Genomic DNA, 26,556 nt, shown 5'->3' with positions numbered 1-26,556 from the left:
ACATTGAATATAGTTCCCTGTGCTATATCGTAGGTCCTTGTTGTGGAATTTAGATTCTTTATTTCAATTCTTTTAGTGGTTACTCCTGAAATTTTGCTAAGTTTACTTAAAAAAACCTAAATTTAATACTCCAACCTCCTCCTAACAATTTAAGATCTTAAACACTTTCATTCAGTCACTTCTCCTGTATTAGAGGCATTAATAGCCAATATTCTAGGTCTGTTCCTTTACTGTTAATTTATGGGTTTTGTGTAAATCGTGTATGCTTGGGTTTATACTTACACTTTATCTACTCATTATTCCATACCCTTTCTCTTTTCCCCCCTTCCTTTCATATAGATCTTTAACATTTTTTCTTTAGTGTGTATCTCTAGGTGGTAAATGTTCTCAGTTTTTGTTTATATGGAAATGTCTTTATTTCACCATTATTCTTTAAGATTTTCTTTTGATGTGGACCATTTTTTAAGTCTTTATTGAATTTGTTACAATAGTGCTTCTGTTCTATGTTTTGGTTTTTTGGCCGCGAGGTATGTGGGATCCTAGCTCCCTGACCAGGGATTGAACCTGCCTCCCCTTCATTGGAAGGTGAAGTCTTAACCACTGGACTGCCAGGGACGTCCCCGCTATTATTCTTGAAAGATAGTTGTGCTAGGTAAATAGTTCTATGTTGCCAATTATTTTTCCTTAACCCTTTGAAGATGTTAGTTCTGCCTTGTAGCTCTCATTTTACTTTTGAAAAATCTGTCGTCAGTTTAACTGTCTTTTTCTCTTGGGTTGTGTCTAGATGGGTATTTCTTCTTTTTTTTTTTTGTGGGTATTTCTTTTATTTATCCAGCTTGGTTTGCATTGCCTCTATAGGGTGTCTGACATATAGTAGGCACTCAATAAACAGCTGTTGAATGAACCAGTTGCGTTTCCTTTCCACTGTGAATTTTGGTTCTTTGGTAGGTTCTGGAAAATTCTCAGCCATTATCTTTTCATTTTCTGCTCTCTATTCTTTCCTTCTGAGATTCTACTTGGACATAAGTTGGACCTTCTTTTTCTGTCCTTCATGAGTCTTAACCTCTCTCTCGTATTTCTCATTTCAATATCTATATGATAGTTAAGATATTTTCTCAGACCTGTCTTCCAGATCACAATGTTTCTATTCAGCAGTATCAAGTCTGCTGTTTAATCCATTCATTGAAGTTTTAATTTCAGCAATTATCTTTTTCATTTATCAAAGTTATATTTGTTATCTTTCAGATATCTCTGGTCATTTATTGGTAGTCTCTTATTTTTTGCTCATTCTTGTGTTTCCATTTTTCAGTTTCTTTAAGGGTTTTACGTATGATTACTCTATATTTTATATCTGGTAATTACACTGCCTGAAGCCCTTGGTGTTTTGAATCTCTTATTTGTTGTTTGTTATGTGTTTGGCACTTGTTTGTTACATGTTGGTTGTGAGTTCCCAGCTGGTTGAGTGTCTCTGTGGGAAACCTGGCTGCCTGCAGAGAGGATTTGCACTTGCTTCTCTCTGAGCTTGGACACCCACGATCTGGAATCATTTTCTTCCTTCCAGACTTCCTGGTGCATCTACAACTGCTGAATCTGTCATTGTTGTTTGTTTTTATTAGAGGTGTATGATTTCCCCTTACTTTCTGAAACACCAACAATTCAACAAAAATTATGTTTTATGCTAAATCTCATTTTTTCAACAAGAGTCCCTTAAAATAACTAGTCCTTTCTGCTGATGACAAAAGTGTATTAATAGTTTAACAGATTTTTTTTAATGGAGTGAAAGCAAGACCTTAATGAGTGAGCAGTCACCCCACTAGGTGTCTGCTACTTGGTGTTGGCAGCAGGATGACCAGGCAGATCCATGCAGTGATGTGTGTATGAACCCCAGAGCCAAAAGGAAGAGACTATGAAAAAGCATCCCCTGCTTCTTTCTGGCAACTGATTTATTAGATTATCAGCTACAGATCAATTAAAATTTCTTTAGCATTTGTTATATGCTAGGCACTGGGCTAGGCTGGTAATACAAAGGTAGATAAAATTGTCTGATGAGTTCTGGCAGAGAGACTTGCCCCGAGACAGTAATGCACTGAGAGTGGTAACAGGTGTGGTGAAGGGATGCCTTCTTATGATTGACTGGGGGTGAATCAAAGCAGAGTGTGCACTGACCTTGACCTCAGCCCCAGAGGAGAAGGAGGATTCCAAGAGGAATATATGAGGAAAAGGATGTTCTATTCCCACATTCTCTCATCTTCAGCATCATTTATTTGTAGCCATTTATCGACTGCCCTCTGGAGCAGTGGTTGATGTGTATTCCTTTGACCCACCCACACAGACATGGAATCAAAAGATCAGGGTGAGGTTCAGGAATCTTTGTTGTTCACAAGCGTGTAAAGCCCCTGCAGGCGGTCCCTAGACTACACCTGAGGAGTGTGGCAAGATCATCTCAAGTGGAGCAGCCCATGTGTGGGTGAAGCAAGTACCACCTCCCCCAAACACACCCTGCAGACCTTGGGATGGAAGCCTCGTCCCTTTACCCAAGACAGGAGTCCCACATTTTTCTTTAAGATGAAAAGACAGCCCTCAGAATGGGAGAAAATATTTGCAAACGAATCAACAGGCAAAGGATTAATCTCCAAAATATATAAACAGCTCATGTAGCTCAATATTAAAAAAAACAACCCAGTCCAAAAATGGGCAGAAGATCTAAAGAGACATTTCTCCAAAGAAGACATCCAGATGGCCAAGAGGCACATGAAAAGCTGCTCAACATCACTAATCATTAGAGAAATGCAAATCAAAACTACAATGAGGTACACCTCACACCAGTCAGAAGGGGCATCATCAGAAAATCTACAAACAACAAATGCTGGAGAGGGTGTGGAGAAAAGGGAACTTTCTCGCCCTGTTGATGGGAATGTAAATTGATACAGCCACTATGGAGAACAGTATGGAGGTTCCTTAAAAAACTAAAAATAGAATTACCATATGATCCAGCAATCCCACTACTGGGCATATACCCAGAGAAAACCATAATTCAGAAAGACACGTGCACCTGTACTTTTCCTCTGGGACACACAGCTAGGTTGTGTTTCCCAATGTCCCTTGCAGCTGGTGGGGGGCGGTCCTGTGATGTGTACTGGTCAGTGATGTTGGGAGAAGCAACACACCTGGAGCCAGAATAACGTTTCTCCTCGCAATCTCCCTGCTTGCTTCCTTCCCTCATCTGCGGCAGAGAGTCCTGAAGACCCCAAAGACAGCAAAGCCCTTAGCTGGAAGATCGGGGCTTGAAGCCTGCATGGAGGGCACCCCCGTCTTCCTCCCCTCCACCTCCTCTGCATGGGAATGTGAAATTAATGAAGAATAAACTTTCTTGTGTTAAACTGCTGAGATTTGGGGGGGGGTTGTTACAGCTCTTACTGTGAGCCTACCCTGACAAATACACATTTTGGTGTGTTTCCTGGAGGCTGCAGGCACCTGATGAAATGGTAGGGAAGCTGGTTCCTTCGAGATAGTCCTCCCCTTGGTCTGCGCACAAGGTCACCATGACCTTGCCTGAGGCCCCTATGGTCCCCTCTCCTCTGCAGGCACCCCTGCTGCAGCCCTTCCAGGGCATGCCTGGCTGTCCTCCCTGGGCAGTGAGCGTGCTGTTTACTCTTCTCCAAATACCTTTCCTCTTTACTCTTTGAGGATGTTCCATTTTTTTTTCCCTAAAGATGCAGCTAAGAGTTACCTATTCCAGAAATATCTTCCCTGTCCCGACTCTAGGGGTCTGCTTTCCTTCGTCTGCCCAGCCACCCTTTCTTTTTTTTTTTTTTGCGGTACGCGGGCCTCTCACTGTTGTGGCCTCTCCCGTTATGGAGCACAGGCTCCGGATGCGCAGGCTCAGTGGCCATGGCTCACGGGCCCAGCCGCTCCACGGCATGTGGGATCTTCCCAGACCGGGGCACGAACCCGCGTCCCCTGCATCGGCAGGCGGACTCTCAACCACTGCGCCACCAGGGAAGCCCCCAGCCACCCTCTCTGTGTGCTGAGCCTATTACCTTCCTCATCAGACTGCAGCTTTCTCTCTCTTTTTTTTTCAGTGTAAACCCCAACACAAATACACCAACATGATTTCGTGCATTTAGAGGGGAAACGTTTCTTGGTTAAGTGGAAAATTGTGCAGATGCCTTCTGGAAGACCTTCATTCTAAGCAGCTTTATAGTGAAACATGATATTTAGAAGTCTGGACCTTCTTTCTTCCATTTGCTGTAATCTACATTCACTGAGTAGAACTTGTACTGATCATTGGGACCCAGTGGGTTCCAGGGTTCTGGGTTATTCTTTCTGTCCCAGCTGACATCTGAATTGAACAAATGCCAGGCGCAGGTGTACAGCGCTGCGCCAGTACCTCCTGCTCCAATAAATACAAAGAGGGGGATCAAACTAGAATGCTTCTTGGCCTGACCGATGATCAGGCAGAGCGTGGTTGCGACAGAGGCCTTGAGTCCAAATGGAGAGAAAAACAAACCTGCAAGGCCCGAGACTAAATGCCTCCGCGCCGCAGAGGAGTGGACGTCCAGGGTCACCCAGGACCTAGACTGCAGCTTTCTTGGGGGCAGAGACTGTTCAGTATATCTTTGTGATGAAATCACATGGCATTTAATAAATCCCATGATTAAATTAATGAGTGAACGGGAAAGGGATTGAGTGAAATATTTGACCCCTTTTATAACTGGCTCAGCCAACCCTGAAATTGACCTTCAGAGACTCTAACAAGCTCTTTCCCCCTCAACAGTGCTGCTTTATTTTTGCATTAATTCTGTATATTAATTTAGAGAAAATGGCCATTTTAACAATTCTGAATTTTTGAACATGGTGTATTTGATGTAATTTGAACGTGATGTGTTGCGGCATTTTCTTAGGCGTAATTCAGTCTCTCTCACAGTGTTTTGTAGTTTTCAGTATGAAGGTGTTACAGAAATTTCACAGGTTTTATTCTTAGGTGTCTGTTTTATTGATAACCTTGTACAGTGCTGCTTCTTCATAACTTAGCCAGCAAGGGCTGGCTTCCTCCCCTTCACACCAACGGGCTCTGACAGATCACCGGGGGGGGGGGGGCACGGCCCTGCAGAAAGTGGCTCTAGGCCTCTGGAGCAGGGGGACAGCCGCCACCGCCCGACCCCTGTCTACATGGGGACTCTGTCGTCCTCAGATCCTAATTGGGGGATGCGACCTGGAACGTGAAAGGGAAGGAGCCGGACGGCTGGCTCTTTGGGGCCATTATTTTTATGTGCTGACGTCCATTGTGCAGAAAAGGCCTTTCTCAGCTGTCCTGGCACTTTTGGCCGCGTCTGTGTCATCAGCCGAGCTGGGCTCCGGGAGCAGCAGGGCACAGGTGCAGGGCACAGGTCAGCGAGGGGCACATGGGCGCCTGGCTGGCAGTAGTTCAAGGGTGCAGTACTGAGCCCTCCAAGGCCATTGGGGGCGGGGTGGGGAGACACTGCCTACATTTCAAAACAAAATAAAACCTCTCCAATTTTTCCTCATTTTTTTTCTTAAACTATAACCAAGAAAGGAAGTTTATTTCTATTCTGTGAGGAAATAGCAAAGTTCCTTAAGGTTCTTGGTGTAGCTTTTTGAATGGCAATGACACAAGCATGGCCAATGATAGTTAATGCCTTTTTATGTGGGTGAGGGATCAGTAACATGGCTTTTTAAGGATTGCTGTGCTCTAACTTTTCTGTGCTTGTAATGAAACAAAGTAACTTCAGGGCTGGTGCTTGTTTAACACTAGAGGAAAACCATGAGGGATGCAGTGTAGGGGCTCATACGAAGGTGAATAAATAAATGTGATTAAAAAGAAAAAAATCTTGCGTTTAAAATTGTATGGCTAGTACGGGCCCCGCCAAGCACGTCCCTCAAGTGTGTGACTGATTTAGAATTTAACTTTAAAAACTGTGTTCAGGGAAATTAAAAATGAAAGTCAGAAAATGAGTGTGGTGATTACCGTTGAATATTTTCCGAAAGCTTGGATCCTAGTCTCCGATTAATCAGTGAAGCAGACGTTGTAGTGGAAAGGGTGCTGATCCGAGATGTGGGAACCCCGGCACAGGTCGCTGTGAGTGACTGGGGGTGACAGGTAACATCCCTGGACCACTGTTTCCTTATCTGAGTGGAGTAGTCAACTGTCAATGGATTTCCAAGGTTCCTCTACCTCTATCATTCTGCAGCCAAGTTCATTTTCAGGTATTTAATTCCTGACCCTGAACTTGGGGTTACCATATCCATACAAGAGTGGGAAAGTGGCTTGGGATGAAGCTAACTTAAAAGCTGGAGGTGTTCAGTTCCGGAAATCAGGATGGATTCTTCCCCAGGACACCTTACTTCCTGGCGGGCGTGCTGTGAACCGTGTGGACAGAGGAGAGGGTGATGGCACGGGTGTGGCCACATTCTAGAGCAGGTGCCCGTCCCCGCCCTCTGTAACATCTGCTGTAGACCCTAGAGTTTCAAGGGGAATCTGAGGAGGGGACACGCCCTGGGCCACCTACACAGTGGAAACCACCCGAGGGAGGCAGGATGGGGACAAGCTTGGACTTCAGAAACGAAGGTGATTATTCCGCTGTGAAACCCAGTCTTCTGAGACAGGGGACCTCCCTGTTGGAGGGTTATAGGCCAGAGCAGGAGAGATGAGCAAGTGACAGGTGAGGCTCTGGATTTGCATTTTAATGGCCATCACTGGGACCAGAAAGTTGAGACACTCATGAGGAAATGCAAACCGGAGCCTCACAAGCCTGTCCACACTCACCTGCTGTGGCCTCAGTTATCTGATTACTAACAATTTAACATTAAACTTAACATTTAACTTAAGTGTTAAGACATTTAAGTATTTGAAAGTAATTCTGACAAGACTGTGTCTGTTTAGGGAGTATATAACCTTTCTTTTATGGGTTTTCTTGTTAACTTGTGTTGTATTGATTGGTCATAAAATCTACAAATAAGTGTGGGAGACTGTGTTTTCTTGTTTCTTAGAAAATAGCTCAGGGAGGAAATTTGGAGGCTTCAAATAAGGTGAGAAGTGAGACACGTGCCTCCTGACCGGTGATTCTGGTTCCTGTGCAGGAAACCACAAACCATCTGTCTTGCTCTCCTCCCCCAAATGATGGGAGACATTTTCCTCTTGGGTGGATGTCAGCTATTTTAGCAGTTGTTGGAATATAATTGTTTAATTTTTCTTGGCTTCATAATGCAGACATGAGAGTTTCACATGTCAGACAAATTTGTATATCATTGCCTGGAATGCAATTCTATTTTTTATGCAGTGAAAAGTTAATTTTATTACTGCTTGTATAACACGGGGGCAGCTTTGGTAAAATGGTGATTTTCTATGAAATGCCTTCAGCACAGCGGTGTCCAGTGTGAGAGACCCAGGTGAGGCCATCCTAGTTGGACGGAGCTAGGGCCACCGCAGGCCCTGCTGCCCAGAGGAAAGAACATGGTCTTGATTCTTAGGACAGGGGGACCTGTGAGACAGTTTGGTATTGGTGACTTCTGAGGGCTTTGAAAACTTTTGCCGTTGGTGTTGTGAAGTCTCTGGAGCCCACCTCCTCAGGGGGCTGGGGGTACTGCGCCCCTTCTGAGAGATGACAGAGCATCCGTTGTCTGGACGGTGCTCATGTGAAGCGGGTGAACCCACTCCCAGGTGTGTGATGAAGGCTTCCCCCCGGAGAACAGCAAACACCCTCTCATCATCCTGTCTGCTCGATAGCGTCACGTCTCAGATGCCTTTCCCAGAGGTGGCTTATGCCCCTCGGACGCACAGGGTGGCTCTGATTTCACGGGCTTCTGCCAGCTGGAAGCGTCGTGCGGCCGCCGACAGCACAAGATGAAAGACGACATGTGTGTCTCTTGCCCCCAGGGAGGGATGCTGTAAGCTGATGCCTGTCAGACATAAACAGAGGGGCCTAGGCACCAGAACCTCTTATTCTGAAGATTGATGGTAGCACATTTATGGGAATCCAAGGACTGTGGAGAAGACAGTGTGGGCTTTTAATATGGATAATTCTTTAAGAGCAATGCTTTGGAGACATTTATTGAGAAATGAGTGCCCTTTCATTGCCCTCAGATGAGGGTTTCAAAGCAAACCCTCATAGGGAAGTCACGTGGACAATTGACAGCCTGAAGTATCCAGGGCAGAGGAGAAAATTAAATGGAAATTAATTAAAATTAACTTGGCATCGACTTCAAAAAAATCAAATAAAGAGATAAATTTCAGAGTTTCTGTAGTGTAGAGGAAATTGTTCCAAGAACCTTTCTCACAGAGAATCTTGCGCTTCCTGTGTCTCAGCTACTTGGTAATAATGGTAATAACACCTTTACCTAAGGCCTCCATTTGTCCGCCAGCCAGCATCCCTGTCAGATGGCTACGCTCCCCTATCCAGTATGTATGTCTATAGGGCACTTCCAGAAGAATTTTAAATCAAACCAAGTGCATTACAAAACAAAATAAAACTACCTATGTCTTTATCCACTATATAGATCATTAGATAATGACCTTGATTGTTGCAAAATACTGTGAAGAAATGATCAACTTGTAGATAACTCGTTCATTGTGCCTGTCTGTAAGGCAAGTGAGTGGCTAAGAACACAGGATTACTAGTCGTGTGAACACGGGCAGATTTCTTAGTTTGAGACTGTTCCGAGCTCAGGTTCTTACCAAAGGGGAATAATCGCTGCTGGCTGGAGCTGATGGGAAGCTTATGTACGTAACGCATGCAAAGTGCATATCCAGTTGTCTGCCCAACCTAAGTGCTACGTGACTGGTGATACTGCAGTTGTTGGTTACAGATATTGTGGAAGTCCACTCAGAGAGGCAGCTTGGGTCTGGGAATTAGGGGCAAACCCCTAGAAGCTTTTGTTGGGCAGAACACTGAGATTCCAGCCCCAAGGGACATGGCAGGGATCACCTCCCTAGAGCTGGTACATCTGGAGACCAGTAATAAAGACTAAGAAAAGACCCAGAGTAGATTCTCACAGCTACAAGCTTTGGCAAGAAGTCCCGAGCTTCCATTTCTTCACCCGCCTCGGGCCCCTATGGATCTGGGCGGGGTTACGGTCCACGGTTGCTCAGAGGCAGACTGACAGTTCTGCCCACTGCTTCCTCTCCAGCCCCAGTTTGATTGAGAGATTGTGAAAAGAACTAAAACATCATTCTAACGTGAAGCTCCCTCCATTGCATGTTTTATACACAAGCACAAGAAATCCTTCAGTAAATCTGGAAAGCAAAAGTTTCTCTAAAGATGCTGTGGTTAGAAAACCACCGATGTGGCTCACGCCTATGTTCTAGTTGGGTCAATTACACAAATTTGCTTCACATTTTGGGGCAGTTTGCAATGGCCATATCATGTCACAGTTTGCTTGGCCTGTCATGAGAATCTGGCCTTAGAGAAAAGACCGAAAGACTCCCCTCTGCCCCTGAAATCTATGAAATGAACACAGGGCAGTGATGGTGGGGCAGGAATTATGAATATTGAGATTCGGTTTGGGGTTGAGATAAATTTGGGCTTAGTTGTTCTATGCATTAAGCAACCCAGTTCTCTTGACACTGAATAGACACTACAGTGTAATCCATGAAAGTAGCTTAATTCCCAGTAGGCACAGAAAGCCATACCATAATATACTACATGTAATCTGATAGTTACTGACACACCTTTCCTGCTTAGAAACCCGATTGTCTTTTTAATTACCGGATGACATTTAAACATAATGTTTTATGTTTTAACTATTTAAACTATTTAAAACATAATGAACTCATTTAATCGTCACACACGCTGTGGGGCGTGGGCTGTTATCCCTGTTTTGTAGAGAAGGAAAGGAAGGTGCAGAGAGATTAAGTAATTTGCCCCAAGTCAGGCGTTACAGGATGGAGGAATTGGAAAAGATATTTTTGATGTCTGAACCAACAAGAGATTAATTGATAGCTCTAGAATATGAAAGGGACTTCCATAAATCACCAAGGAGAAGATAGCAAGCCTTGTAGCAAAATTGACAAAGGATGTAGACAGTTTTCATGAAAGGAAACCCAAAAGGCCATTCAGCATAGGAAGCCCATGCAGATTCACTCATCATCAGAGAAACGCAGATACAAACAAGATAGCACTTTACCCTTGTTAGGCTGGTTAGAAACCAAAAAGCCCCGTGGTACCAACTGTTGGTAGATTTCAGATCTACTGCTGGAGGGCAGGTGGAGCTGTTCTCAAGAACAATCTGAAACTACTGATACAAATTAGGTGTCTACAAACATATACTGTGACACAGCAATTCCACTCCCATGCATGAGTCCCAAAGGAACATCTCAAATCTATCAGGAGGCAGGTATGTTCACGGCAGCGTTATTTGGGCAGCAAGGAGTTGGAGACATACCTACGCATACGTTGACTTTCAAAGGTGTTTTGTTGTATACTGAAATTTAACAAAAAGAGGCTGGACAAGCATCAGGAAAGTTGTGCCTTTTACATGAAATTAAAAATATGTAGATTCTGCAAGAATGCAAACAAAAGATATACCTTGACACATCAGGATGGTTCATTTGTGGGGATGGGATGGGAATAGGAATAGGGACAAAATAGAATAAATAAAATAAGATACGGTCTTTTATCACCAATGATTATAATACAATATAATTAACCCAACCTTCTGCCCTTGAGGTTCAGAAGAGACAAAGGGGTAAAAACAAGGAAATGGATTTTTCTACCCAAGACACTTAATGGGTCTTGTAAGATGCCTTAGAAACCACCCCAGGCCCTGGCCTATTGAATGAATTGACCTATAACCTAGAAATGTAGTTAGGATCTAGCTTAGTGGATTTCAGACTGTTTTGGTGACCCTAGGCATTGCAACGCCTTCCCCCTTCAGGAAAGTAATCTTACTTTTATCAGTTTTATTTTGGTGTTAAGATTCTGTTTTTTTTAAAAATTCTTTTCTGTTTTGTTTTTAAGAGGGGAAATAGAGTTCTGCTTCTAAAATAATGTTTGAAAAGATACAGGATCAATATTCCCCAGGATCCCTTCCAGATCCAAAATTCTATATTTTAATCAAAACAACCAACTTAACAAAAATGTTTTCAAACTCAGAAGTTGGAGTGTCAGCATCCCTTATGATTGTATATAAGATACTTTCTTGGGAAGGTGTTGGGAGCGTCCCGAGGCCTGTTCAGCTTCTTTGTGTTAAATTTCAGTACACAACCAAACATCTTTGAAAGTCAACGTATGCGTAGATTTGCACTTTAGAGACTGAATGCATCTGATGTGTTCTGAGCCTGCAGATTTCTTTATCCTCTTGTGACGGCTGACCTGAGACCTCCCCACAGCTGTCTGCCTGTGGGAATCAGAGGCAGCACTGCTGAAGGTCGGTAGACATGATGATTCACCTGGGGATGCTGTGTCCTCGGATGCAGACCACTGACTGAGGCGTGGATGGAGGCCTTTCCTGAGCATGTCACATGGAAGATGTCTCTCAGTTTCCATCTCAAAAGTCTCCTATAAAATGTCATCATTCAATCATCAAGTCCAGTAGTGCATTCCCAATATTGCCTTCTAGTTAATCCGTAGTTTTTATTATGTTTTTATGTGATTTCAGATAGAGAATTTCAGGCATCACTTTTGCCTTCAGTGATCATATAATCTTCCTAGTTAGGAAGACAAGGGGGCATTCCCCCCCCTTCTGGGGGACTAGGTTCTGGAAGTCATGACTAGATAACTCTGCAAGTCATCCTGAAACGAGATGCTTTGATCCGTCATCTCTTTCTTTTTTACTTTGCCCTTTTCCCACTGTCCTTTGGTTCTCCAGGGAGGAACTGTCTTCATCTGAGTTCCCCACACAGCAGAGCCTGAGACAGGGCGTATGTGCTAGTTTACGTCTCAGGGCAGCCAGGGAGCAGAAGAGGGGGCAGGGAGGTGAGGTCGGGGAGAAGGGAGTGGACCCCTCACCGCTGCATCCTCTAAGCCCCTGTGCAACTGACCCCCAGAAGCTGAGTAGAGGGTGGAGGACAGAGCTGGGGAGGGAAAAGGGAGGAAGAACATTCCCTGGGTTCTGCCTCCTCGGGGTCAGATGTTCCCTCCCAGGCATTAACTCCCTCACGCTTTCAGCTGGAGCCCAGAGGCACAGGAGGCCAGCAGCTGGGAGGGGCCTGCATCAGGTGATCAGAGCTCCCATGGGCCAGCTTAGGAGGCAGGTGGCGCCTAGAAGACCCGAGGGGGCAGGGAGAATGCGACATGGGACCAACAGATCATTAGCTCCTGCACAGACTCTGTCCCGAAACCTTAGCAGGGCCACGCCCAGTGGCTTTCTGCCTCCTTGTTTCCACACATCTGCATGCCCCCACTTTTGGTTCACCCTTATGTCAGACTCCCTATGCCCACCCCCTCCCTGTGCCCTTGCAAGGGGGCTGCCTTGCATCCCCCCTTTGTCTGCGGAGTTTCCACCTTATGGTACCGTGCTCTGCATGCCAGCCGCCACTTTCGTCTTCTGCTTGCTGGTCTTTTAGGGTGACCAGCTGTCCCAGATTGCCTGGCATTGAGGGGGTTCCCTGTGACTGAGGACTTTCAACGCTAAACCTGGGAGAAACCCCGGCAGACCAGGACAGTGGGTCATCCCGAGCACTCCACAGGTAGAAAGAATGCTTCACAAGATGTATAATAATAACGAGCTGTGAACAACGCAGATGTGTAATATGGTTAAATAAACAAAATGTACCCATTTGATACAATATGACAGGGATGATAAAACTGAATTGACAGATAATAATGTAGAAATGTTTATGATGCAATTATAAGTTAAAACAAGAGGCTGAGATAACAATGTGTGCATATTACATGATTTCAGTCATATACTTAAAAACCTCTGCATGGCAAATTGACGATTGAAAGTAGGGACTGCTACACAGAGATCTTGAAGGAGAGAGCTTGCCGTTACGGCCGCTTACACTTTTCTCTTAACTAATCGAGATATTCTTTTGCCAAAGACAGTGCTAAAGTAGCGATAAAGCTGAATTAACTTATGGTCGTGCTACATTAAAAACTGACGAGGAGAATGCATGCAGAGTGTTCAAAGGAGCTATAGTTATTTTGTTCAGCAAGTCAAACCTGGAAATGAAAGCATGCAAATGACAGTGGGTTTTCAGCAAAGGAAGAGGCACCAGATTCCTTCTCAGCAAGGCCCACAAGAGAGAAAGGCTGTGAAAGCTTCTAGTTAGTGAAAGAACTTTATTGATGATCTCTTACCCAAAGTTGCGTTACTAGTTGTTTACTAGTTGCTTATGTGAATGAAAAGACTCTCAGAAAAGAGGAGGCCTGTTCAGAGAAGACGGCCTGGGGGAGAATAAAAGCCTCTGGCATCAAACTCACTCAGCCTGGAAACTGTCATAAGGTGACAAAAGGACTTTCCTTTGCTCAGCGCAGGATCAGAAAGCGAAGCGGGTGAAGTGGATTCGTGAAGCCTATAATTGCCTCCCTTGACCCGAATCGTCAAAAAGGCGATTGCTCCATGCAGAGGAACTAAGATTTCATCGGACCTCCCTTTTAATAGCGAGCGTCTGTTTAAATGTCTTAGTGACCACGTTATATTTTGCCTTATCCAGTTCATATTGTTTTCTATTAGTGATTTTTTTTTTTTTTTACTAAGTGACAAGATACATGTACTTGATCCATGAACCATTAATTTATGTGTCTGTCTGAGATTATGTACTCTTGGGGGCCATTTTGATTACCGAATTTATTTTCGATCATAAAAACATAGTAGTTAGGTATGTTCCAGGCGCTTTGAATATATTATCATCAGCATCAAAAGAGCCTATGAGGGAAGTGTTATTTTCCCATTTTCCAAAGGATGGAATCTCTGAGGCTGGGAATACCTGTGTGATGTGCCCAAGACAGGACAGTGTGAGAGTTGGCTTTGTCCTGAGGCCAAGCTCACCCCACACCAGTGTCCTGTCCCTGCCGTCTGCCTCCAGAGCAGTGGCTCTCAAAGTGTCGAGTCACCAGGAGGCCTTGTGGAAACAGCTTGCTGGACGCCACCCCAGTGCTTCTGAATCATCAGGTCTGGGGTCGGGCCTGAGAATGTGCATTTCCAGGTCCCCCCGTTGCTGCTGATGCTGGCGGTGCCGGGGTCCCACTGCGAGGAGCCCCTGGTCCAGAAGGAGGTTTGCTTTCGCTACTGACTTTTCCATTGTGATGATGATTGGCTTACCTCGCACAGGGCCGTCCTTAAGTCAAGTTCCCGTGAAGTCTGGTTCTTCGCAGAAACTCAGTTCCTTGCTCCTTGGCGGCGTTTCTTTCACAGCCGTGTTTCCCCTTCCGGTCCAGCTTGCGCAGCTCCAAATAGGTCTTAGGAAAACATCATCTTGGTCACAGCACTTTCTATTCAGAGAGCAAGCAAGACTCTTGTCTATGAAACCGTTCAGGTGCCTCGATCCGGCGTCGATCTCACGTCCCTGCCTGATGTTCGGATGGCATCGAACCTTCCTCTGCCGCACGGAGGCTCCGGTGCCCCGGTCCTCCGCCCACCAGTCCCCGGGAAAGCCACGGCCATCACCGGGGATACCCAGCCCTGCCTTCGAGAGGTGCTGGCTACGGAGTGGCCGGTGTGTGCCAGGTGGGTCGTAGGCACTGGGTCGCCAGGTGAGCGAGGTGCGCAGGCCCCGCCCCAAGCCTCCGCAGGCCCCTGCGCCCCCCGCCCTGGACCCTAACTCCTCTCCAGCCCCGTCCCGCTTAGATTCCGGGTCCCGTTCTGCAGCCGGGGCTGTGGAGCGCCGTGCGGGACCCTCACCCCGCGGCTCGGGGCCCCGTCCCCGCCGGCCGCGGGACCTCAGCGCCGCCTGGCCTTCCTGCCGGGTCCTCAGCCTCTCTCACTCTCGTTCTCCACGAACTGCCCCTTGCCCCTCACTCTCAGCAAAGCCCTCCCTTTACACTTCCCGACAACCAAAGATCCGGGGTGAGAGGCTTCTTCCGTGCCCCGCTGCCAAAACAAGGCACCCGTACCCGTTCCCAGCCTTTCCTCCTGACGACACATCATGCTGGAAGTCACAGCATCCCTTCCCACAGACGGTGTGTGTCTCCCCCTGTGCTGGGTCCTGCCCGCTTCTCAGGCCAGTGCTACCTCCCCGCGCCCCGCCCTGTCCCCTCCACGAGCATCTTTGCCCGCCTTGCAACGCGCTCCAGTGTGTCTGGTCTACACAGCCCCTCCCCGATGTCTGTTGTCTGCCCACAGCTGAGGACCCGTATTTCGCCCTCAGAAGCACGTTTCTTCGAAGGGTTATCTTGTCTCACGGCCTCCCCGTTCTCACCTTTCACTCTCCCCTCGGCCGGTGCGGTCCCCTCCCACCCCGCCACGGTCTCTGGAGACCCCAGGCTGCTGCCCACTGGCCCTCGCTCCTGCTCCGGTGTGGAACCCCAGGGTGCCACCTGTGCTCCAGGGAGGAGCGTGATTCGTACTGCCTAGTGACCCTGCTGCCAGAGTCACCAGTTCACATTTCACTGTTCTGCTCATTTTGTGCGTCCCAATGCGTCTCCCGTTTCACTTGTGCAGCCCTGTCCAATGTGTGCTGAAGCCAAGCACATTTAAACAGATGGGCGCTGCTGGGCGTTCCCCCGTCTGCTGGTTCCTGCTCACTTCCAGGAACCCTGGATCCCAAATCTGGAGACGCTCCGCAGAAAATACTCTATTTAGTAAAATGTTGAAGTAACTTAGCTTAACTGTCACGTATTTCATTAGCTCCACTGTTGCCATGGTTACCCAGTGCCTACGTGGAAAGCGGGTGCTCTTAGGAGATTTTCATCGTGATGACTTCATTTTGCCTTTGTTCTTTACTTTTGCAGTGACACTCCATCTGTAAACAACACAATCTTCAAAGCATGACAGAGTGTATTGATAAACTACCCCTGAATGCCTGTGTTTACTTGTTAAACCTTCCCAGTCAGGTCAGAATCCATTAATGTTTCAAAAAATCATGTAAATAATGCTGCTGTAGCATGCTAACATTTTCCAGAATATGAAAATTTTAAACTCATTTGTAAGTACACACCTACGACTACTGCGATAAAGCAAATATTGCAATAAAGCGAGTCACACAATTTCTTTGGTTCCCCAGTGCGTATAAAAGTTATGTTTACACCACACCGTAGTTTATTAAGTGTGTGATAGCATTATGTCTAAGAAAACCTAAAATGTACATACCTTACTTAAAAAATTATGCTGTTGGAAAAATGGTGCCGATAGATTTGCTAGATGCAGGGTGGCCACAAACCTTCAATCTGCAAAAAAACACAATATCTGCAAAGTGCAATAAGACGAGGTGTGCCTGTAATGGAAAACAGTATCAGAATTTACTACCGTGTAGACCCATTATCAGAGCGAGTCCTGTGATGTGCTTGTGATGTTCATCGACTATATGATATTCTCATCTCCATCGTTGAATCCTTAAATGGACAAAGTAAAATACAATAGCTTTCCATGTAAGTCTCTTGGAATGCTTTCTATCTTTTTTCTTTTTTTTTTTGGCCACGCCCGCATGACTTTCAGGATCTTAGTTCCCCGACCAGGTATTGAACCTGGGCCACGGCAGTGAAAGCCCGGAATCCTAACCACTAGGCCACCAGGGAACTCCCTCTGTCTCTTCTTTTTAACACAAGCACTTAGAGATTTACTGGAAATTTCAACAATGGTGTCTTATGTTAGAAACACAAATGTATTTCATGTGAATGTTTCAATTAAAAAATATAAAATTTTTCAAAGAAAAACATAACAGATATCCACACACTCATCACCCAAGATGAACGAATGTTAGCATTTTGTCATAGTTACTTTTGATTGTTTTCTAAAAAGAAAGGAACCATTGCAGATGAAGTTGAAATTCCACTTCCTATTGCTGTAGAAGAAATTACACCAAAACTTAGTGACTTAAAACCACCATTTTTTTTTTTTTATTGAAGTACAGTTGATTTACAGTGTTGTTCCGATCTCTGCTGTACAGCAAAGTGACTCGGTTTTACACCGATTCCATGGGGCAGGGGTTCAGAGCACGCACAGCAGGGAATGCTCGTCTCTGCTCCATGATGTGTGGCCTTGGGTAGGAAGGCTCAGAGGCTTTCTAGTCCTATATCTGGGCAACCATGTGAATGTCCCCTTGTAACCCTATCTTTCTAAAAACTAATCACAGAAAGCAGTGGAGATGCAGCGTCAGAACCAGGTGTTGTCAGTGCTCTTACATTATTATTATTATTTTTTTTATAATAGTGTTTTTATTTTATTTTTACTTGTTGACAGTTTGCTTTATTTATTTATGCCTGTGTTGGGTCTTCATTTCTGTGCGAGGGCTTTCTCTAGTTGTGGCAAGCAGGGGCCACTCTTCATCGCGGTGCGCGGGCTTCTCACTATCGCGGCCTCTCTTGTTGCGGAGCACAGGTTCCAGACGCGCAGGCTCAGTAGTTGTGGCTCACGGGCCTAGTTGCTCCGCAGCATGGGGGATCCTCCCAGACCAGGGCTCGAACCCGTGTCCCCTGCATTGGCAGGCAGATACTCAACCACTGCGCCACCAGGGAAGCCCATCTTACATTATTATTTATCAAGCTAGGTTAGAAGGGAGCTGGTATTAATTAATCGAAGCATGTACATTTGACTTAGTTATACTATACTCTCTAATACGTTCTAATCATTAGTAGTAAGTACTCACATCTTACTTCATGTCACATTTTACAGTGTTTAAAATACATTCGCATTTATTCCCTCATTTGAAGCTTCATGAAAATAAAACCTGATAAGAATCTTAAGTTCATATTTTGTATGAATCAAATAGAATACTTAATAATAAAATGCTTTAGAAACCGTATAGAGCTATCAACATGCCCATTGCTATTAAGACTCATGGTCCAGTTTTTCTGTGATCTAGTTTCGTACTGCAATCCTGCCCCATGCGTAATCCTGTATCTCGTTGGTGACCCTGTTCCCTTGGCTTCCACCTCATCTCTGTGTGTCAAAACACAACCAGATCTTCACGGCCCGGCTCCAACACTGCCTCCTCCAAAAGCCTTTCCTGGCATGTACTTCCCAGCTGGACTGCATCTCTCTCTGCTCTGTGCTTGCGCAGCATTCTGTGTTTCTCTTGTGAGATTTCAACACATTCCACCTTGTATGCTGTTTCACATACTGCATCACCGGTGCTCAGCTGGGAGCTTCGAGCAAACCGGAGCCTAGCCCTGCTCCCTTCTCACTGCACGACAACATGCCTGGCACCGGGAGCCTCCTGGACAAGTGTTTTCACTGTGCTTAGCTGCTTTTGCTGCTCTCAGGCTGGGCAGAGTACAAGATCCAGACGTGCCTTCAGTGTGGCCATATCTGGCAGGACAGAGGACTCTCCCCTGGCTTACCCAAAGTCACCCAAAGCCCCCCAGTTTAGCGAGAGGATGCCGGCCTCTGACAGGGGCGTTTCCCGGGACTTACACCATCCCGGGACCGTGGGGCTCGTCGGTGAGGGCTGCAGTATCCAGTTTGGAGCAGATGTGGATCGAGAAGAGACACAAGAAAGAGAAAAAGACTTGGCAGCGGCAAGGCCGTTCAGGCCTTTTCTAGGATGGGTGCCTACCTCTGGTTTAAGAATTAAGTAATTAAAATAAATGAATGTCTGTCTCATGTCCAGCTTCACTTGTAAGCACTGCAGTGACAGTGGCTGGAGCATCTCTGCCTCCCAGGGACACCGGCAGGGACAGACCAAGTGGGTGCACGTTATTTTCTGAGTGGCTGGCTGTGGAAGTCTGGCACCTGACGCTTCCCCAGGTGGGTCGGTGGACAGCACTGTGAGAAAGACCACGTGGTCACCTTACACCTTGGTGGCAGCGTCTCCCTCCAGAAACTTATCAGACCAGACCTGGACCTTTGATGTGGCTTGGAGCGGGGTCTCACAAACAGCCAGGTCCACATGGGCGCAGCCAGTCGGCACCACCGCCCTTCGGAAATGCCCTGTCATTTCGACCTAAGCAGTGCAGTCTTAGCAATGATCTGTTTTCCTGCCGTTCAGCCTACTCTGGGCCAATAAAAAGACATAAACAGTCAAGGTGACACTCTACTCTAGAACCTTCCTTCCTTTGCAAAACAAACATAATTTTAGGACCAAGATGCATACATACCTCTTGTACTCAAGAGCTTGTACTCCCCCCACCCTGCCCCCCGCCAAGCAATTGGTTCTAAGAGCAATATAAAACTGCTAGAGTAATGCTTGAAGAGAAAGCAAAAGTATGGTGTGATACCAACATCTTTTTAACGTTAGACCGGTAGCAGAAAATTTTACTGCAAGCATGAGGCAATATTCAGTTGGCAAAAATATGATGGAAGTAGTAGCTCACCTACTGAAAAGAGAGCGCTTAATGAAGTCTAAGTAATTATTAAACATTTGTTTAAAGAAAAATGCCAAGGGTTTAAAAAAAAACTCAGAACAAGAGAGTTTTGGATATTTGCTGCAGTATATACATCTATCCAAGTAAAAGTAGTTAAAGAATGATCTCTTGCACCTGCTTAAATGAAGAACGTATATTCCAGCAACTTTTTTTTTTTTTTTTTTTTTTGCGGTACGCGGGCCGCTCACTGTTGTGGCCTCTCCTGTTGCGGAGCACAGGCTCCAGACACGCAGGCTCAGCAGCCATGGCTCACGGACCCAGCCGCTCCGTGGCATGTGGGATCTTCCCGGACCGGGGCACGAACCCGTGTCCCCTGCATCGGCAGGCAGACTCTCAACCACTGCGCCACCAGGGAAGCCCCCAGCAACTTTTAAAAACTGCATTTCTTTGTATGAGGCTGCAAGGGTGGCAGGTCGGGGCATATGGGGTGTCACAGGGGGGTGGACTCAGGAGTTAGACGTTTCAGGTCAGCCTCCTCCCCACCTGCTGATGAGCATGTAACCTCCAACTGCTTTCCTCATCTTCCTAATCTCAGTTTCCTCATCTGTAAAATGAGGGTAATAATCATGTCTACCTCACAGGGTTGCTGGGAGGATTAAATGAGATGGTGTATATGACTAATTGAAAGCTTGACTCTAGGGTACTCAGTAAATATTAGGGGTCAGTAAAAATAAGTTTCAGCCACTAGATTCCAGATGTGAAGCCTGCCAGAGTACCTATGATGAGACATCATCTCTATATTTATTCACCTGAACACCTGGATGTGTGGACTCAAATGGCCAGGCTGCTGAGCTGCTGTATTGCTGTGTCCATCATCTCTATATTTATTCACCTGAACACCTGGATGTGTGGACTCAAATGGCCAGGCTGCTGAGCTGCTGTATTGCTGTGTCCATCATCTCTATATTTATTCACCTGGACACCTGGATGTGTGGACTCAAATGGCCAGGCTGCTGAGCTGCTGTATTGCTGTGTCCCTATATTTATTCACCTGAACACCTGGATGTGTGGACTCAAATGGCCAGGCTGCTGAGCTGCTGTATTGCTGTGTCTCTATATTTATTCACCTGAACACCTGGTTGTGTGGACTCAAATGGCCAGGCTGCTGAGCTGCTGTATTGCTGTGTCCTGCTTATTTGGTTAATGCGTGTTCAAGGCACTACCCGCCCTGACATCTGCTTTAAGGAGCCTTAAAACAGGGTCTTCATGAAGTCCATCTACATTTTTTTTTGTTTGTTTCAATAGCGCCAAGTAATCATAAGGAAAAACAACTTGTTTTTAAAATGTAGTAAGAAGCAAAGATTTTCAGCGTGGGACCTTGAACAACTAATGGTAATGTGGTCTTGGGTCCCATGAGGAACTAGAGTGGCAATCCTGGATGATACTTTAATTGTGCCCTGGAACTAACAGCGTCAAAGTGCATCTCAGTCCTGGGAAAGGAGCTGAGATGCTTTTCAAGCCTTCCTTCTAACACTCCCAACACCTGGACAAGGGCAGTTCCGGGCATCTTAAGGACTTTGGGAAATACACTGTTTTGTGTGTGTGTGTGTGTGTGTGTGCTAGAAATAGTGTTCAGAGTAATATAGATTACAAAGTTTGTTCTGTGCTTTGGGTCAAATATTATAATTATAAACTCAGCAGTCACAATGGGGAAACACTTGCAAAGCAGTGTTCTCCGGGTGGGGTTTAGTCAATAATCCCATTGTCCCAGACTTCCTTGAAGTGCTCTAACCAAAAATCCTGGCCCAGACTCTGCTGAGATTGTTTTCTCAAGCCTCTTTTCCTGATTCTAAACAATTGGAAATGTTATGAATATAATTCTATTGTCAAATCCCACTTATTCCGGCTCTTAAATACAAACGACCGAGAGAACAAAAAATAAACAAAGTGAACACAAGACACAAACGGAGGAAGAGGCCATCTGCAGAGGCTGCTGAGAAAGCTTAGTTTGGGCACAAAGACTTAAATTTTATTGAAGTATAATTGATTTACAAAGTGGTGTTAATTTCTACTGTACACAAAGTGATTCAGTTATACATAAATATATTCTTCTCCATTATGGTTTATCACAGGATACTGAATATAGTTCCCTGTGCTCTACAGTAGGACCTTGTTGTTTATCTATCCTTTATATAATAGTTTACATCTGCTGACCCTGAACTCCCAGTCCTTCCCTCCACTACCCCCCTCCCCCTTGGCAACCACAAGTCTGTTCTCTATATCTGTGAGCATGTTTTTGTTTCATAGATATGTTCGTTTGTGTCGTATTTTAGATTCCACATCTAAGAGATATCATGTGGTATTTGTCTTTCTCTGTCTGATTTACTTCACTTAGTATGATAATCTCTAGGTCCATCCATGTTGCTGCAAATGGTGTTATTTCATTCTTTTTTTATGGCTGAGTAATATCCCATTGTATATATACACCACGTCCTCTTTACCCATTTGATGGACGTTTAGGTTGTCTCCATGTCTTGGCTATTGTGAATAGTGCTGCTATGAACATTGGGGTGCATATATCTTTTCAAATGATAGTTTTGTCTTGATATATGCCCAGGAGTGGAATTGCAGGATCATATGGAAACTCTATTTTTAGTTTTTTGAGGAAGCTCCATACTGTTCTCCATAGTGGCTGCACCAATTTACATTCCCACCAACAGTGTAGGAGGGTTCCCTTTTCAGCACTCCCTCTCCAGCATTTGTTATTTGTAGACTCTTTAATGATGGCCATTCTGACCTGTGTGAGGTGGTACCTCATTGTAGTGTTGGTTTGCATTTCTCTAATAATTACTGATACTGAGCATCTTTTCATGTGTCTATTGGCCATCTGTATGTATTCTTTGGAGAAATGTCTATTTAGATCTTCTGCCCATTTTTCAATTGAGTTGTTTGCTTTTTTGTTATTGAATTGTAGGAACTGATTGCACATTTTGGAAATTAATCCCTTGTCAGTCACATCATTTGCAAATATTTTCTCCCAGTCCATAGGATGTCTTTTCATTTTGTTTATGGTTTCCTTTGCTGTGCAAAAGCTTTTAAGTTTGGTTAGGTCCCATTTGTTTATTTTTGCTTTTATTTCTATTGCCTTGGGAGACTGACCTAAGAAAAACATTGGTGTGATTTATGTCAGAGAATGTTTTGCCTATGTTCTCTTCTAGGAGTTCTATGGTGTCTTGTCTTATATTCAAGTCTTTAAGCCATTTTGAGTTTGTTTTTGTGTATGGTGTGAAGGGTGTGTTCTAGCTTCATTGATTTACATGCGGCTCTCCAACTTTCCCAACACCACTTGCTGAAGAGACTGTTTTTCTCCATTGAATATTCTCTGGCACAGAGAATTTTTTCTTCTTTTTTTTTGCGGTACGCGGGCCTCTGACTGTTGTGGCCTCTCCCATTGCGGAGCACAGGCTCCGGATGCGCAGGCTCAGCGGCCATGGCTCACGGGCCCAGCCGCTCCGCGGCATGTGGGATCTTCCCGGACCGGGGCACGAACCCGTGTCCCCTGCATCGGCAGGCGGGAAGACCCCTGATGGCTTTTAGAGAAGGGTCTTTAAAGGCAAGGTGAGGGAGAGGGTTGCAGGGTGCATGATCAGCTCATGAACGTTCTTCCAATTGGTTGGTGGTGAGGTAACGGTGGTATTTCTGGAATCATCATCATCAACCTTCTGTTTCCAACTGGTCTGGGGTCTACGTGCTGGTCGTCAGTATATAGTTAACTTCTTCCACCTGGTGGAGGCTTTAGTATCTGCAAAGCAACTCAAGGATATGGCTCAGGATATTATCTATAGCCCTTGAGGAGGAACTGTAGCCCTTGATTTTGTTTTATGGCCAAACTATTATTATTTTGTCTCGCTTGACTGCCTTCCTTTGTTTCCTCATTTTCTCACTTCCCTGATTAAATTTTTCTTTTTCTTTTCTTTTTTTTTTTTTTGCGGTACACGGGCCTCTCACTGTTGTGGTCTCTCCCATTGCGGAGCACAGGCTCCGGACGCACAGGCTCAGCGGCCATGGCTCACGGGCGCAGCAGCTCCGTGGCATGTGGGATCTTCCTGGACCGGGACATGAACCCGTGTCCCCTGCATCGGCAGGCGGACTCTCAACCACTGCGCCACCAGGGAAGCCCTGTAACCTGATTTTTAAATCTACTAAAGTGTAGGTCTCTTTCCATATCAATAAATATAGACCAATGCCTGACTTAACCGCCCCAGAGAAAGCTGAATCCCAAGCTGGGGGCAGGAGGGTGTGCGATGGGACAAGGGCAGGGACAGAGGGAGGAAGCTCAGGTGCCTGTGGTGCTGAGTACAGAGGAAACACATCTTTCATCTCCAGGCCTCCTACTCACACTCAGGGGTCTCTGAAGCGAGGGTGGGTGTGGGGATTGAAGTGCAGGTATTTACAATGCAGTGGGACCTCTCCTGCCGGTCACTGGGCTCAAATCTTCCTTCCGCTCACAGAATTTCTCTCTGCACCTTATCATAACTTCTCCTCCCCCCTTATGGGTTCCCATTTATGGAAAAACCAGCATTAGCACCTTGGACTGCTCTGTGCTTCTCTTCTTTTCTCTCAGGTGTCTCCTCTGCCTTTTTTCTCAGGTTCCTGGAAAACTTCTTCAAACGGATGTTCGAAGTCACTAACTCGCTCGTCCCCAGCGTTCCTCAGTGCTACTCACTGCCTCCGTTTGTTTTTAATTTCAGCAGTTACGCTTTTAATCTCCAGCAATTCCTTTTTGCAGATTGCTCCTTTTCCCCCGACGAACCGCTCTTACTTTATCAATGGGATGGCCCCTGGCGTCTCACCGAAACTCTGAATTAGGGTTCTTAGTGATCGTGTTTCTTGCAGCCACTTATCACCGAGAACCATTTGCTCCGAACATTCAGATGGTTCTCGGTTGACTTTCGGAGCCTTGCCCCAGCCTGGGCGCTTTCCTCTGCTGTGTCTGCAGATGGGCATGTGGCCGACTCGGAGCCTGGTGAGGAGTACGCGGTGTCTGTTCAGTTCTGCCGGTTCCCACTGACTGTGATTCTTCCCTGGTTTGCATGGGATCAAGAGGAGACCTCCATGGGCTCAGAGAGTTCTAGCAGCTTCTCCTCGTGGGGGGTTGACATGGCTGCACCAGACAGCTGGGCAAGGAAGGAGCCGCCTCTGCTTCCAGCCATTCAGCAGCTGACCCTGGAGTATCTGTCCTGCAAACCCCCTCTAGACATGCGTGCAACTCAGGCCCAGCCCTCCCAGCCGGTGCCGGCAGCCCACACCGCAGGCTCCTGCACCAGCTGGATGCCCAGAACCCTCCCACTTCCTCAAGGCTTGGCTCCAGCCCAGGAGCTGTGAGTGAGGGGCATAGAGAGGGGAGGGGACAAGGGTTGAGTGTCTTTGCTCAGCTCCCCGACAGGCTTGCTTCCCTTAGACAGGTTCTATGGCAGCTGGTGGTGCCCACCTGGCTGGACTCAGACCCCCTTTGCTTTCTGCTGAAACTCCCGAAGCTTTAGGTCTCTGCGCAGGACATGTCTCTAGTTTCTGTCTGTGGTTTGCAATTTTTAGGATTGTATTGGTTGGGCCCTTTTAGCTGGAAATTGGGAGAGAGAGGAATTCATAAATATGTGGATCTCTGTGGCCCTTGGCAGTTGGAAGCCAATGTGGATTTCTTAAGTCTTATTGCCTGAGCAGGTCGTGGTTTCCTCAGCTTTGAACCCAACCCCTTTAGATAGACACGGCCCACCCATGACCAACTGTGCCGTTTGGTGGTCCACACAGCCCCACCCGTCGCGTCGTGAGAGTCTCCAGCATACAAGGCAGCTGCTGCACTGTCACGTGGGGAAGAGCAGCCCTGCAGGGCATCCGTCTCAGTTACCATGTTGGTTTCACCTCCGGGTGCCTTCCTCTTTGTCCAGCCCCTTTATCTCACTGTCTATTTTCTAATCCCTCTTTGCTTTGTTTCTGAAGCCTCTGCTTTCCCCTCCATCTGGGTGGGCTGGGCTGTGGAAAAAGGAAAAGAGAGAAGAGAATGCAGGCGGAAGAAGGCTCAGGCGCAATGGGGCGTTGTGGCTTTATTCTTAACTGCATTCTTCAAGTGAAATCCTTTACGTTTAGGGTATCTCTTTAAGTCGTTTTACTTATTCTAACAAAATCTTACGAAGTGGTCCTATATCTTTTTTTCCAGCTTATATTCCCTAGAAAACAGACCTAGAAACAAAACTTAGGTGTTCAGTCTCTACCAGGAGGAGAACCTGCAGGTGGGGAGGGGGATAGGGGGAGTGAAGTGGGGTCCACAGCAGTGTCCAATTTGAAAAATTACTAATGTAAGTAACATGTTAGCTTCTGTGGCTCTCAGACTCGAGCATGCAGCAGAATCCGCTGGAGGATTTGTTCAAACACGGGTTTCTGGGTCCCACCCCAGAGTTTCTGATTCCGTGGTTGCAGGTAGATCCCAAGAACCTGCATTTCTCACAAGTTCCTGGATGATGCTGTGCTGCTGGCCCACGCGTTTGAGAACCACTGTGTTAAGTCATTTAATATTATGAACAGAATGATTTACCAAACTCCTATGTATTTCTTAATCTCTACTCTTCTCCTAGTAAAACATTTTCTAGTAAAATGTTCATAGAGATGCATTTCATTATGAGCTTAATCCCCCATTTAGTTGTTTCTCTACATTGTCCTTCTGAATTTAGCCATTTTTCCCTTTGAGGACTGTAAACCTCCTTATTCATTATTCTTATCTTCTTAGAAATCAGCTTTATCAGAAAATGTGGGTATGTTATTTTGAGATATAGCTTAAGAAATCAATAGCAATTATCTGCAACCAGAATAAATATCATTAAAATAAAGATGTTACCTGCTTGCAGTTATTTACAAAAGACCAAAGGTCAAAAGAGAGAATAACAGCAAAGCCCACTATGTCTTAATAGTAAAGATATGGGACCTGCGTTAGAAAACACAAAAATCCAGCAAGGTGTCAGCAAGGCCTGCTCCCTCCGAAGGCTCTAGGGGAGAATCCGCTCCATACCTCTCTGGTAACTTCCAGGGTTGACTGCTGTTATGGGCTAAGATATAACCCCCCCAAATTCATATGCACCTCAGAACGTGATTGTCTTTGGAGATAGAGTCTTTTTTTTTTAATCCTTCAATGGCTTCCCTCAGC

The 26,556-nt window shown here is 45.8% G+C and overlaps 2 protein-coding genes across 3 annotated transcripts in view; one reads left to right on the top strand and one right to left on the bottom strand.

Annotated features, from left to right (window-relative positions):
- Positions 1–26,556, top strand: part of SLC22A3 (solute carrier family 22 member 3) — an 88,479-nt gene that overhangs the window by 6,273 nt on the left and 55,650 nt on the right. The gene's annotated exons all lie outside the window — the stretch shown is intronic.
- LOC132530739 (cytochrome c oxidase subunit NDUFA4-like) lies at positions 4,111–4,655 on the bottom strand. The gene has a single exon (XM_060168100.1). It carries the CDS (start codon positions 4,653–4,655, stop codon positions 4,218–4,220), a length of 438 nt encoding a protein of 145 aa, XP_060024083.1. The 3' UTR covers positions 4,111–4,217.

This window comes from Lagenorhynchus albirostris, chromosome 12, assembly GCF_949774975.1.
Source record: "Lagenorhynchus albirostris chromosome 12, mLagAlb1.1, whole genome shotgun sequence".
Taxonomy (NCBI): Eukaryota; Metazoa; Chordata; class Mammalia; order Artiodactyla; family Delphinidae; genus Lagenorhynchus; species Lagenorhynchus albirostris.
The sequence above is the reverse complement of the archived record's forward strand: the minus strand, read 5'-3'. Positions and strand labels throughout refer to the sequence as shown.

Excerpts from the sequence above, each read along its gene's own strand:
- LOC132530739 (XM_060168100.1), bottom strand. The coding sequence starts at position 4,655 with ATGGGATTTATTAAATGCCATGTGATTTCATCACAAAGATATACTGAA.